At 35.8% G+C, this 13,589-nt stretch overlaps 1 protein-coding gene across 1 annotated transcript in view; it reads right to left on the bottom strand.

Annotated features, from left to right (window-relative positions):
• The window catches only part of SIAH3 (siah E3 ubiquitin protein ligase family member 3), a 51,228-nt gene extending 38,341 nt beyond the window's left edge, over nt 1-12,887 (bottom strand). Inside the window, exon 1 of the mRNA XM_072409987.1 lies at nt 12,580-12,887. Within this exon, the coding sequence (XP_072266088.1) occupies nt 12,580-12,714 (135 nt within the window). The 5' untranslated portion in view covers nt 12,715-12,887. The remainder of the gene's footprint in view (nt 1-12,579) is intronic.
• Nucleotides 12,888-13,589: the final 702 nt, after the last annotated feature.

Below are 13,589 nucleotides of genomic sequence, written 5' to 3'. Positions count from 1 at the left end.
AAACACTGTATTATAGAATGGTGTGATAATAATCGAGTCTGAAAAATGAAAAAATACAAATCTGAATTTGGCAGCATTGTCTTTCTTTTTCATTACAATTGAAAACTATCCTGCTAGATAAAATTACTATCACAGCAGAAATTCAGAAAGTGATGACATAAGTAACAGTAGAAGAATGAACTCAGTTCTTATGGGAAATTAGACCAAAAATAGTAACAGAATTATGTTGTTTGAGAGTTTCAGAAACTGAGCCTGTGTATTTGCAGTTTTATCATACTGGATCAATACCTATGGTCTTTGTAAAATGTTTAGGGGTCCTTAAGGGTAATACTGCTTGTATAATTTACATATACTGCTTTCCTATATTAAATGCTGTTATATATATATTGTCATGCATTTATAACAAGTCTTACTCATCAATGATCTGACTAATTAATCGCTTGCTATTTGCTGGTTTCTGCACTTTGCACATCTCCATTGCCCTTTTCACTGGCATATTAAACAAACCTATTAAATGTTAATTCATCACAGTAAAGTACTGAATCTGACATGTCTGTACAGCTCAGGCAGGTTGTGAATGATAACGCAGCTTGGATAACAACTAGTAATGAGCCAATTGATTTGCAACTGCCCAAAGCCTGTCCAGCAAAATTGGAGAAATTGAAGTTTTGCTGCATGAAGAAAACTGTGATTTAATTGGTACTGCAGAATCTTGGATTGGTTCACCACAGTGCTGGGCAGTAAATAGGACTGGCCACCCTTTTTAAGGCAAAAAATGCAGGAGTAAATCTGAGTAAACAGAAAAGTTTCGGTACCTGTCTGAGATTTAAAAATGAATGTGATGTGATTGTTGATAAAGAGTATAATATACTGTAACTGAGGTATCGGTGGAGTTACTTTAAGTAAGTTTATGCATGCTGCTAGGTTTATTACTGAAGTATGGTACAGACCCCCTGCAATAAAGTGGAATTACAGTCTGTCATAACAATCAGTAAAAAATGATTATTGGCCATATAGTTAACCTACCTTCCTTTTTCTTCATCTGTACAAACAAAATAATTCCTCCTATTTCACAGTACATTAGTGTTGGGGACTAGCCTTACAAATGGTTTGGTCATATTCTGGTAATTCAAAAAGCTGTGAGATAAAAATTTGTTTGTTTTTCCTGTCATTTTATCTATCAGACAGAATTTCTCTAGTGTGTTTGCACTGCATTTAAAAGCATATCCTCTCTCTGTACATATAAACTAAACTTTATAAACACAAACCCACCTACCTGTTAAATGTACACTGATCTGCCCATGCACAACTCCATGTACAATCCTAACATACCATGCTGATAGGAATGAATGAACTCCTGTGCACATATGTGGTTACACCATACTAAACTAGCCAAACAAGAATTCAAAAGACCTAAGTCCCCACACTTCCTACCAGCTCAGCCTCCTGAAAAAGTGATATAATCTGTTTAACCCTTTAAGGTACTTATTTGTAAGAAGCATTGTGGTATGGCAAATGTATAGAAACAGAGGGGAAATTGTAATTAATTCCCCTATAAGTAGACAGACACTCAGGTTCATATACATATAAAATGATTTTACAGGTTGGAATAGTGGTGTTATTATAAGATTTAAATTTTACAGAATTGGGGAAGTGTAATGACATTGCTTGCACAAAAAAAAGTTAAACACTTATAAACATATATTTTTTAACTTACAGGACAATTTTAATGTACAGAATATGAAAGCCAAAAACCAGAAAGATTCTCTAATGGGTTTAAATGGATCTCTAATGGATCTCAAACAATACAAAGTTTATTGCAAATGTTCACAGGAGTGACAATAAAATGATCTAATTTAGTATAAAGTGCAAATAAAGTGCACCAAAAAATACACAGATTAGCAAAAAGTACAGTCAACACAAGACATAAAGGCAAATGTTGTAAATTGTTTTTATATAAACACATTACATTATTTAGTTTTATTAGACATTACATTTTCTAGGCTAAAAAACACCCTACATGGCTTACTTTTATTGTTAGGAAAGGGAACAAGCACTTTTATCATTTGAGAGTGACAAGTAATGCAGGTTGGCAAAAGTTCAAAATGAGCGACAGGTTAATAGAGACAGAAAGCCCTCTCCAAATAATAAATAATAACTGAGTTATTCACAAAGTACAAATCACAAACAAAACCATTGAACTTCCGAATGAACTTTGTTCAAGCACAGGAAAGTGGTGGTGCTTGTGTTGAATAGGTTGAATAAAGTCCACAAAAATTCAAGTGCACTGTTGTGGCTCAAGATCTATATCAAGAAACAAGTACACATAATAAGAGCACCCAGACTAGAGAGCTTAGGCCCTTTTTACACTTGGAAAACTACTGTCATATATGCTTCCCAACTGCTTCCCATTTGTATAATGCAAAGCAAAGTTCTTCACGCAGAGCGTATTTCTTTATGTAGGGAAGATACATAGGAGATTTATAACACACCATTAAAAAATACATATATAATAGAAACAATATCTTAAGCAATGCCCACTATTTACAAAAGAAAGTTAAATAAATGAATCTACTTTTTTCATCAGCAAGCATAAATGTAGAGGGGAGAGTGTAGTTAGCATTTAACAGGTCTGCTTATAGTTGACCAATAGGAAAGTTGCCTCTAAATCTATGAATTTAAATAAAATGTGCTAAAAAACCAGGAATAATTATTTGTATGTTGAATGTTCTTATTTGGTACATAGTTGGCCAAGGTTTAAATATATTACTGTTGCTTTTTTAACTTTTTTTAAAAATAATAGATTTAGGGAAAAAGTAACATGTTGGTGTTGATGATGGCCAAAAACTGTAGAAGTCTTTACAAGCTGTTTCCTATTTAAAAGTTTACCCTGATGGAATATTTGACGGGGCATTGCAAATGAGGTTTACACCCACATGAAGTTCTACACTACCACATCAATATGTCATAGAATCTAGGGTGGACAGAGATTGAATTAATGATGAGAAGAATAAGGGGTTCTTGGTAGGTCATAGACCTAATATTAGCATGCAGTGTGCAGCTTCTAAAGCAGGCAAGATACTTTTTTTTGTAAGAATAAAGCTATAGGCAGATTTATACAGGTATATCTTCTCCACTTTGGTAAAGTCCATTTAATACAAAGTACTTTTTTATTTTTTTGTGTCAAATACTATCAGAAAAATAATCATACCAAAGAGCCATACCAGTCTACGGCTATGTGTCCTCAGGTAAAGTGTATAACAAACTCTTACTGTATGAGACATTATTATAGTTTGTTACACACATTACATAAGGACACAGCACCATCTGCTGTTGGCCAACAATAATGCACAAAAGATCATTTATGAGCATGCTACCTATCATAATCAACATGAAAATACAAAATACTGTAACCTGTAAAAATTAAGAAAGCTGTACTGACTGAGCCCATCCAAGTCCCCCCCCCCCCTTTTTTTTTAAAGTATTCAGATAGAGAAACTAAATTAATGGTGGCACCGTGACCTCAGCAAGGAAAGATTAACCTAAAATTAAAAATTTGAGAAAAGTTAAGGGGAACTGTGATTACCCATTAATAATACATTTATATCATGTAAATGGAAGTTTTCATGCCTGGAGTTCAGCTTTAATCTTTACAGAATAAAGGTATTAATTTTTGTAGGAACTGTAAATAGACAATTACAGGAGCAATACAATATACGTGGCACATATTGCAACTGCAATATGAACACACAATATAAGTGGCTTCTTATATTATAGTGTTACAAATTGTAAAACGTGAATCTGAGGGGTTATACAATTTCTTTTGTAAATAAGAATAAGGTTTTGTTTCCTTGTTAAAACAAATTGTATCATTCCAATCATTTAAAAGGCATGCATTTCTTCTGGATCAACTAGGGGTGTTGTGTTTTGTCACTTTAAAGACACTTCTCTCTTATGCTTAAAGCGTACCTAAACTCAGAAATTTCCCTTTACATAAAAGGGTAGAAATCCTTTAATGTAAGGTAAGGTTTATTTTTTTGAGCATCTCATGCATGTGCAGAAGGAGCCTTTTCACACAAAGAGAAAAATGTGCCGAACTCACACATGCCCAGTGAGATCGGCAAGTTTTTTTTGCATCCTATGTCACCTGATCTCGCCCCGGGGTTGGAAGACGTAGGATGAAGTACCCGGAAGAAGAGGAGAAGATGGCGGCACCCGGAGCACCGGCTCCAGGCTAAAGCGGAGCCCGATGCCATACACTCCTGGATGGATCAGACTGCCCTGCGGGATTGAAGGAAAGATCAGATCCCCTCCCTCTGATAGACAGAGTTCGGTTATGATCTCAGTACTAGCTGGACATAAATACAAATTCCAGGTAAAATACCCAAAGTATATGAACTCCATTTGTGTATTTAGATGTTTTCCTAGCACTCAATCTTACACTGTCTCCTGATACCTGGTGACCATTTTACCTCTTCAATCATCTCCAGAAAAGATCATAAATCTGCCGCCATGTAGTCCTCTTCCATGTTCCTCTCATGAACAGATTATGGTGCATTCAGGGAGCACTCTTGGCTCCGCAGCTCATAGTACATTAGCATGGTGGTGAGTGGTAAGAATGCCTCTTACATTGCTGTACAGTAGGAAGAATGTCACCCTTACAGACATCATTGGTGTCAGTGGTCACTGACCTAAGAGGCACACATTACTTATCGCTTAAAGAGCTCATAGCAACCCCTGGAAGAAACCTGGATGAGAAACACAGGTAAAAGGGTGTGGTGACTAAATAGAACTCATCTCTGTTACCGGAAATTATTTCAATATCTGTGTTGGTAAATGATTTTAAGGTGGCCTTTAGAGACCGAACAGTTGGCAGTACCAAGTTAAGCCTACTAGAAGCAAAGTTACAATACAGCAATCAGTTTATTGTGGCCATCCTACAAATAGATGCACATGTACACAATATTTCAAACTAAAGTCATTAACACAAACTTAAAATCGAACAAAATGCAGCAAATTGTCTTGACGTAATCACCCTGTCACATTTAGAGGAATGCTTTTCAGGCCTCTGACCTAACTTTGACATTTTAAAAGCTTAGTGGCTAAGATGAATGCTTCTTTACTTCACTGGTGACAATTAAAAGAAAAATGCTTTTTGTTGATGAAATTGTTTTTAAGTTATAAACATTTCATTAAATCAAAATCTCTTCAAAGCTATATTTAAGGCAGATATAGAACACATAAATCACTGCATCTCTGTAATCATAAATTCATTATTTTGAAATGCAAGTAGAACAAGTAATTGAAACTGACCCAATACTAGCCTATTACAGTCCATGTATGGCAGAAATTATAGGAAGAGAACGAGGGTGACACTGAGATAACATAATCATTTTGCTGCTTCTCCTTTTATTTTTCATTCACTGGTAAAAATAGAGTCTAAGACAGGGGTGCCCAACAGGTGGATCCCAATCTACCGGTAGATCGGAAAGGCAACGCAAGTAGATTGCGAGCCCTGCCCTTCAAAATAAACTCTGCTGTGTCCAAGTTTTTTTGTTGTTGGTAGATCATTTTGACTTAGTCATTTTAAAAGTAGCTCACAAGCCAAAAAAGTGTGGGCACTCCTAGTCTAAGATAACCTAGGAGTATATCAAGTGGGTAGAATCATGCTTTGAATTAAACAAAAGATATCTAACAGCAGGGAAAAATATTACTGTAAACCTGTAGATGACAGTGAACATTGCAACAACAGAATTTTATTATCTTTTAATTTTTTTATCTTATTTTTTTGTTTTGGATTTTTGCTTAGGTTTAGGCCAGCAGTTCTGGAAAAGAAGTAAACAATATTAGTAATTTGTAGACAAATATGTAATTAGTATACGGAAGGTAGGCTGACTCAACTGCAACAAGTTGTCCTGGCAATTTCTACTCAATTCTCTGTATAGTATGTGAATTGAATTCCTAAACACATGTAATCAGCAGGCTGTTATGTAAACAATGAAGCCAACGTAAATGTACTAGGTTTATATACAGGGTACAGTATAGCAGAATATATAGGAGGGAACTAAGATAAAAGCCTTAGTCTCCTATAACCATACCATTCTATGACACAACCTTGACATTTCAGATTAGTCCTAATATGTCATTAGCTCTATCTCAATCCCATTTCTCCCTGACAGAGAAACATTACTATGTACAATAAAAAATGAAACTATATTAGATTCCAGGAAAAAATGATAGATTTTGACTTTTTAATTTAGAATAGACTTTTGGTTTCATATTTCTGCTGATCAGAAAAAAAGTCAAAAATTATTTGATAACACTATAATATTTTATAAAGCTTCTGTAAATTTGGAGTTGAGCAGAGTACCTATAATAATAATAAGACACACAAATGGACTGGTGTTTTTACTGTCATGGATAGGCATTATATAAACAGATCACAACATACTGCAAAATTCAGAATTGCTTTACTTCGGCCCGAAGACATGCATATTAAAAATTACATTTCTGCATTGCATTATAATGTATTATTCTCTGTGAAAGCCTTTAAAAAGAAATTTCAAACCAGTCACTTATTTTTTAATACTAATCTGAAAAAGATTTTTTATTACTATAACAAAAGAAGTCAAGGATAATACCTTCAATGGCTAACTGCAGTGGAAATCCCCTGCAGTGCTAATGTGACCTTAATCCATAGTTAACACAGTACCACAATTCAATTTAAAGAGATGCTGCTATCTCGCCCATGCAAGGAAAGATGACAAGGTCTTTTCAAAGGGCTCCAATGACCCCTACACACCTCTCTTACCCTCTCCTAACTACTTGCAACTTGTCAGCCAGTAAGAGTAACCCAGACTGTTGAAAATAGGGAAGCTTTAGTTTGTTCCCTTTGATGGTGCATAGGCCTACCAGACATTAGATGGGCCTAATTGTCATGGGACTGGCAATGTCACCGCTGCCTCTAGTTATTGACCCAGACAATCTCTTATCAATCATAAGGGGGCAGGTAGTGCCTTTGAATGCTATCAAGGAAACACTGTAGCTGTTTGGGAAATGTGAGAGTTTTAGGTAATTCCACTGTAGTTGGAATACAAACATAACTTAGCAAGGTCACTGAAAGTGTTCTTCCTGAAGCAAAAATGGTAACTTTTATTCTTTGTCTGATTTTGGATCACCATCCACATGTAAGCTTTCAAAACAAGTCAAAATTTTAATGGTGATTGCGTTATCTTCAGATGAGGTCTTCTGTATAGTGGAGAGTGCAAGAGCCCATCAGGAGTTTATTTTGGAATTCCTCCCTCGCATATTAGGCAGCAGATAACCATATTATTGACATAATGCAAAAGGACTGGCCAACATACATCAGAAACACCTTGGTGAATTTGGTAAAGTGGGCAGTATTCAAAAACTGCTATATTACTATACTGTTTATACAGAATCTACCCTGCAACCTTGCATTATTACTTGTTAATCTCAATCTTTGAACTATGGTATGTCATTATTTTTAAACGTGTTCTTTCACAGTGAGCTTTATCCCCAAAGTATGCTGGAAAACAGATACTGTCGGAAGTGTTGATCTTAGTGGTACCCCAAAGCTCTTACTGGTTCCTTTCTTTGATTTCATGTCACTATTGTATCCTGAAGTGATGAGAGGTCAGAGAATAAAGGGAATGAGAACCAGTAAAAAATCAACACTCCTAAAAGAGTTGGGTTTGCAGTGGACTACTTCTTTGCACTGAAGCAGCACTGTAGACAGCAGAATAAAATTGTCATCTTCTTCTTTACTGGTATTAAAGTACATAAGTACTTGACAGAATCCCTTTAATTGCTACAGCAGATTGATGAATCAGGCCTTGTATTCTGGATTGGGACATGCAAGACATGCAATAAACCCAAAATAAATCAGAATTTCGGATTTAGGGGGTCCTTAACATGCATAGTTAAGATAGTTTATTTCCCTTTTTCCTCCACAAAGAAAAAACATTCATGTTTAATTATATAAAAAAGTAACATTTCTGGGGTAAAACTACACATTAGCTTTGCGGCCCAAAACAATTTCATTTTTCTAATGTTGCTACATAAAGCTTTAATAGGTTTTGTAAATCAACAGATCTGAATGTGTTACGGGGAACGGAAGTTTATGCAAGAGAATTATTTTTGTGTAAGCACAAGCAGAGATAGATTTGCCTTTCCAGGATAAGGCAGTTCCGCATTCATCATACTACCTCCGCCACTGTTAGGTGAACTCTTGATAAATGGTAATGATAAACACTGCAGTTCTAAAACCCTGTATGTATGTTTGTTTTGTTCCTGGCAATAAAACACATTTTAGGCACCAGAACACAACATAGCTTTTTCAGGGCTCATACAAGAGAAAGATATTTGCAAATCATTTTAGAAACACAGATGTGACTTGTAATGTGTTTTGAAATAGAATGCTTTCTGTAATTTGTTTACTAGACTTTTCATACAAATGCCAACGTAAACAATGAGTACAGTAAAAGAATACAGAGTGTATTGTATTTAAACAACATGGATTAGTTTCATGATTAGTACTCCACCAGCCCAACCATTGAATGTGTGCAGAACTAAAGGGTAATTAGCACCTATGTGGTATGAGCAGACTGCTGTACTATGGTTGTTCTGGAGGGGCTGGAGAATGTTCACAAACATACATGTAGACCACTAAAGTTGGGTGACACTCTTGTTCTGTGAACTTTAAATTTTGACTATCAACTGCATGACTGGTAGAAAGGAACACATGCAACTACAGGTGTTTTATCATTTAGCCAAACAAGCTGTAAGAGGACCCATATTTGACTATGTAGGGTAAAATCAGACTAGAACTTGGGAGTAGGACTTTGAAAACCTTAGGAATGAAAAAGTAGTATTTTATTAGCGTATTCCAAACTTTGGCACATTTTATCCACTGGTCCTCATTTTCATTAGGCTCAAATTGGAACTAAGTTTAAATGAAGGGTCTGGTTAATCCAATAGAAAGAACACCTTCAGAAAAGTCTGCAGACTGCCTTTAGTCCCTGGCAGCCCGCATTAAAACTTTAGAGGCGAAATTATTCACTTACAAGGGCTGTTTGACAAGTAGTGAGCCTAACATATAAATAATTAAATATTTGTAAAAACTCTGTAAATTAATAAAATGTAAAGCCTTAAATCAAATTTGACCAAAAAGTATCTATTACATATTTTTTTAAAACAAACTTAAAAATTGGAGTTTTGTTTCGTCAGGACAATGCGCCAGCACACAAGTCAGCTGTTGCAATGGCCATAATTCATGAATGCGGCTTTGATTTGTTAGAACACCCATGTTATTCACCACATATGCCCCATTGAACTAATATCTATTTGGAATTTTGAAGAAATACCTAAAAGGGAAGAAATTTGACTCTGATAATGATTACATCAAGGCTGTTGAGGACTTCCTTGAGGGCCAAGATGTTGAGTTCTAAAAAGGGTTTAAAGGCCTTATAAGAAATATCTGAAAGGTGCATTCTGCTTCATAGAGATTATACTGAAAATGTATAGAAAATAAAGTTTCTAGCTTTTGTCTTTATGGTTGAGGCTCATTACTTGTCAAACAGCCCTTGTAGTTATGGCTGCCAATTACTATAGGTTGAATAGTGATATTACATGAAGATGTAGTTTCCATTTTTTAAAAACTGTGCCGCCTATTATGGAGAGTGTAGTGATGAGACATCAATGTAAAGCATGGTAACGTAGTAAAATGATTCTAATATCTGATATACTAAAATGGAAAGAAAGCTTATGTAATCCTGCTCATCTTCACTTCCAATATCCAATTGTGTAAAAAAAAGAAGATTTTACTTTCTCCCAAATGTCGACGAGTATAGGTTCACCTAAACTAACTTTTCCCTTTAGTAAAATTGTCCTTGGATAAGCATGTATTCCACCATTGTGGAACCACTCTACCCTGTCTATGCTTAGGCAATGGGTTACCTTGGCGAACGACATACAGTATATGAAAGAATTCTTGAAATCAGAGGATCAGCCATCACACCAGCCGGTGGGCACTTGGTTTTATTGGGAAGAATATAAATGTTTTTCTGAGTATATGCAGCTGCTTCGCCCTCCTACACAAGATTCTTAAGATCTCTCCCCATACCCTCTCCAGCTCTTGTCCCTGTTCTTCCTCACACCCCCTCCCCACTCCCCTTCTTCTATTTGTTCTTCTCCTATTCTCTTCTTCGTATTCTTTTTCCCTTTTTTTTCTTTTTCTTTTGTTTTTAAAAAACTGTTTTCATTTCCTAAAATCAGGGAACGAACAATGCCCAATTGTTGATTACATGCACATTTTTAGGGGTTACTTGCTAAATATATGATTTTTCTGAACAAAGTGAGGAGTACAACTGTGACTTATTGCTGCTTTCTTTATTGTTTCTTTATTTTTTGTACACTTCTTTGTAATCGTACACTTTCCATTGTATTTTATGTTTAATAACGGTTTTATCTTTTATAACTTTATCTGAAAGTTTTTTGTATATGTCGATTGTTGGTTGCCTCTAAAAATCAAAATAAAAAAAATAAACAATTGTCTCTGGATTTATGCAAATCACTGCACCTCATTTTTTTTACAAATATGGTGCCGATTCCATTTTTAATACACTTTGTTGCCCTTTACATTTAAGTAATTCAGGTAAAATAGCTTTTTGGCAAAGTATAGTGGCAACACTCTGTGAGTTCAAAGCAAAGAAGAAGATGTGCACAAAGATCCAAAGAGCTGTTATCAGAAATCAAACTGAAAACAGCAGGAGGATTGAAGATACCCATGGCACGGAAGGTGTTAAAAAGCATTAGTATTATTTTGTGAAGGATGCTGCCACTGGCATACATTACTTACAGACATGAAAAGAGCTCTTTAAGAACAAAGAATATTGTTAAACATAAATGTGAAAAAAGATCAATCCTAATGTCTAACGTATTTCTAATTACAGAATTGAAATCACTTTAACCAGTATTTATGATGTACCTAACACAACTGGTGCACCAAACAATAGTCAGTTAGTATGTATTTAGCATTCAAATGAAATGCTGGCAATCAGCTGATTATAATAAAAGCTACAAAACACTATACACCAAAGCCTCCAATAAAATGAATATACTGGTATCATTGTGTGTCATACATACAGTCGACCATGCTGTATTCATCAACTCTTTGTTTACATGTCTAATCCTTGGTGATATTAGGAATGACAGAACTTGCTATGTTAATGGCATGGATAGCTAAACCCTACTGGATCTACATTTGCTATACACATTAAACCTAAAGGCAACATTCATTTTTTTTTTTGTTTTGCATCTTTAAAATGCATTTTTATACAAAGTAGACCCATGTGCATTTTATACCCACAACTGTTATATAAATAAGGAATAAAAAGTCCTATCATAATAATAATAAAATGAAGCAATGTGCAGGTTATCTCCCAGTAGTAACACAATTTATGATTATTGACCCATATAAGTGATAGCCCAAAACGATTTCAACCAAAGCCATTACCTGCATTAGTTATTACCTATAATTGTTTGTCCACAAGTACAGTAGAGATGTAGAGACATATCATGTACAGCACCCAAGCATCCACATAGAGTTGACTACCAGTAGCTAAATGAAAAACTTCCAGGTTTACCTAATCTTCAGACTATCTCTGATCATGTTTCAGCACTTGCTTAACAAAGTCTCAGCTTCAGCTAAAAGGCAATATATCTATTCCTCACAACAGCTATGTGTGGATAATAAATCACATCACAGTATACACAGTATTACATACAGGTAGGATGTAAACAGATGTTTTCCCTCTGATCACAGAATCTCTCCAGGAACACACAGCAAGTACAGGAACCTTCAGCACCATCCTTGGTGGACAGCGCCTGCCAACCTTGCCTGGTATATATATATATAGTGTAATAACCTGACTTATAACATTACTTATTAGTATTATTATCATTTATATTATTATTTATAAGGTACCATATACCCATACAAAAAAAGCTGTTGTCTTTTGCCACCAGTCCCATCACCATCTCCCACCTTCACTTCCCTTACCCTTTGAATATTAGGAACATCAGCCAGCACTTTTCTGTGCTTTGGTCCTCCTAGCCCATCTACAACAGAGATGAGCTCAGCCACATTGTGATCTAAATGTATTTACCTCCCTGTGACATCTCAGCATCTCCAGTGGTCAAAGTTCTGCTCAGGATGGAGAAGCCACCATGAGCACCATTGCTGGACCATTGTGTGCTGACCAGCCATGCTGTATGTAAAGCTGCCAACCCCCAGCACACACAGCATGTAAACTGCAAGGGGAATAAAAACAAGTCCTGTGCACGCCATGGCAGCCAGCAAACTTAATACAATTGCTTCTCTTACATTTACCCACATTTGCCCTACAGCTGTGCTTTACATGCCAATGATGAATCGTATTATGAATGCTCTGAAAAGCCCAGATTACATAACACAGCAAGAGAAGCAGGCAGAGAAGCTAGGAATCAATAGTATAAGACAAGTCTCAGGCTCAGTGTTGCAGCTATGGATGGACTCACCTTGGAGTTTTGTGTTGGGTTCACCACACACACCAATTGTCCAGCAGAGGAGAAGACCCGCTTGGCTTGATAATGCTGAAACCTTAGGTGGATTAGATCTAAAACAGCCCCAAAGCACTGAGTAAAGAAAAGCATCACAACTTTGTTCTTCTTGCCTTGTCTTGTTCAGGGCTTGGGAATCACAGCCTGTCAGTGCTGGAGGAGCCTGCACACTACACTCCTGCACAGCCAGGCATGCCTTCATATTTATCATCAAAATAAGATGCTTAGAATCTTGCAGCAGTCGGCTGACCAATCAAAAGAGCAGGAATGTTATCCTTGAGGACCGGAGCCAGCCAATAACAAATGCCTCCCCCTGCCCAATCTCCCTGATGAATAGAGGTAGTGCTAGGGAATGTACTATTACACATTACCATACATCAGCGCATCTAATTCATCTTCACATTACAGGAGGATAGTGAAAGCCTGAAAATGATTGCTTAATGTCTCCCCTTATTAATTGATGCACTTCATTCTCAAATCACTCGGTAGCTTCAAGAAAGGGATTTCAGAGGAAGCAAAAATACAGCTAGAAAGGGAATTCAGATATAGGAAAGATACAGCAAGGAAGAGAATTTAGATATAGGAAAGATAGAGACAGGAAGAAAGTTCAGATATAGGAAAGATAAAATCAGGAGGGGAGTTCAGATATAGGAAAGACAAAGTCAGGAAGAGAGTTCAAATATATTAATAATACAGTAATGTAGATACAGAAAAGGTACAGGAAGAAAGAGAGTTCAGATGATAAGATAGTAGGAAATTCACAAATAGGAATTTTACAGTAAAGAGGGAAATCAAGATATAGGAAATAAATGGTAAGGAAGGGAATTCTGTTATAGGAAAGATACATAAAGGAAAGAATTTAGATATAGGAAAGATAGAGTAAGGAAAGAAATTATATATAGTAAAGATAGAGTAAGGAAAGAAATTATATATAGTAAAGATAGAGTAAGGAAAGAAATTATATATAG

Source organism: Pyxicephalus adspersus, chromosome 1 (assembly GCF_032062135.1).
Source record: "Pyxicephalus adspersus chromosome 1, UCB_Pads_2.0, whole genome shotgun sequence".
Lineage (NCBI taxonomy): Eukaryota > Metazoa > Chordata > Amphibia > Anura > Pyxicephalidae > Pyxicephalus > Pyxicephalus adspersus.
The sequence above is the reverse complement of the archived record's forward strand: the minus strand, read 5'-3'. Positions and strand labels throughout refer to the sequence as shown.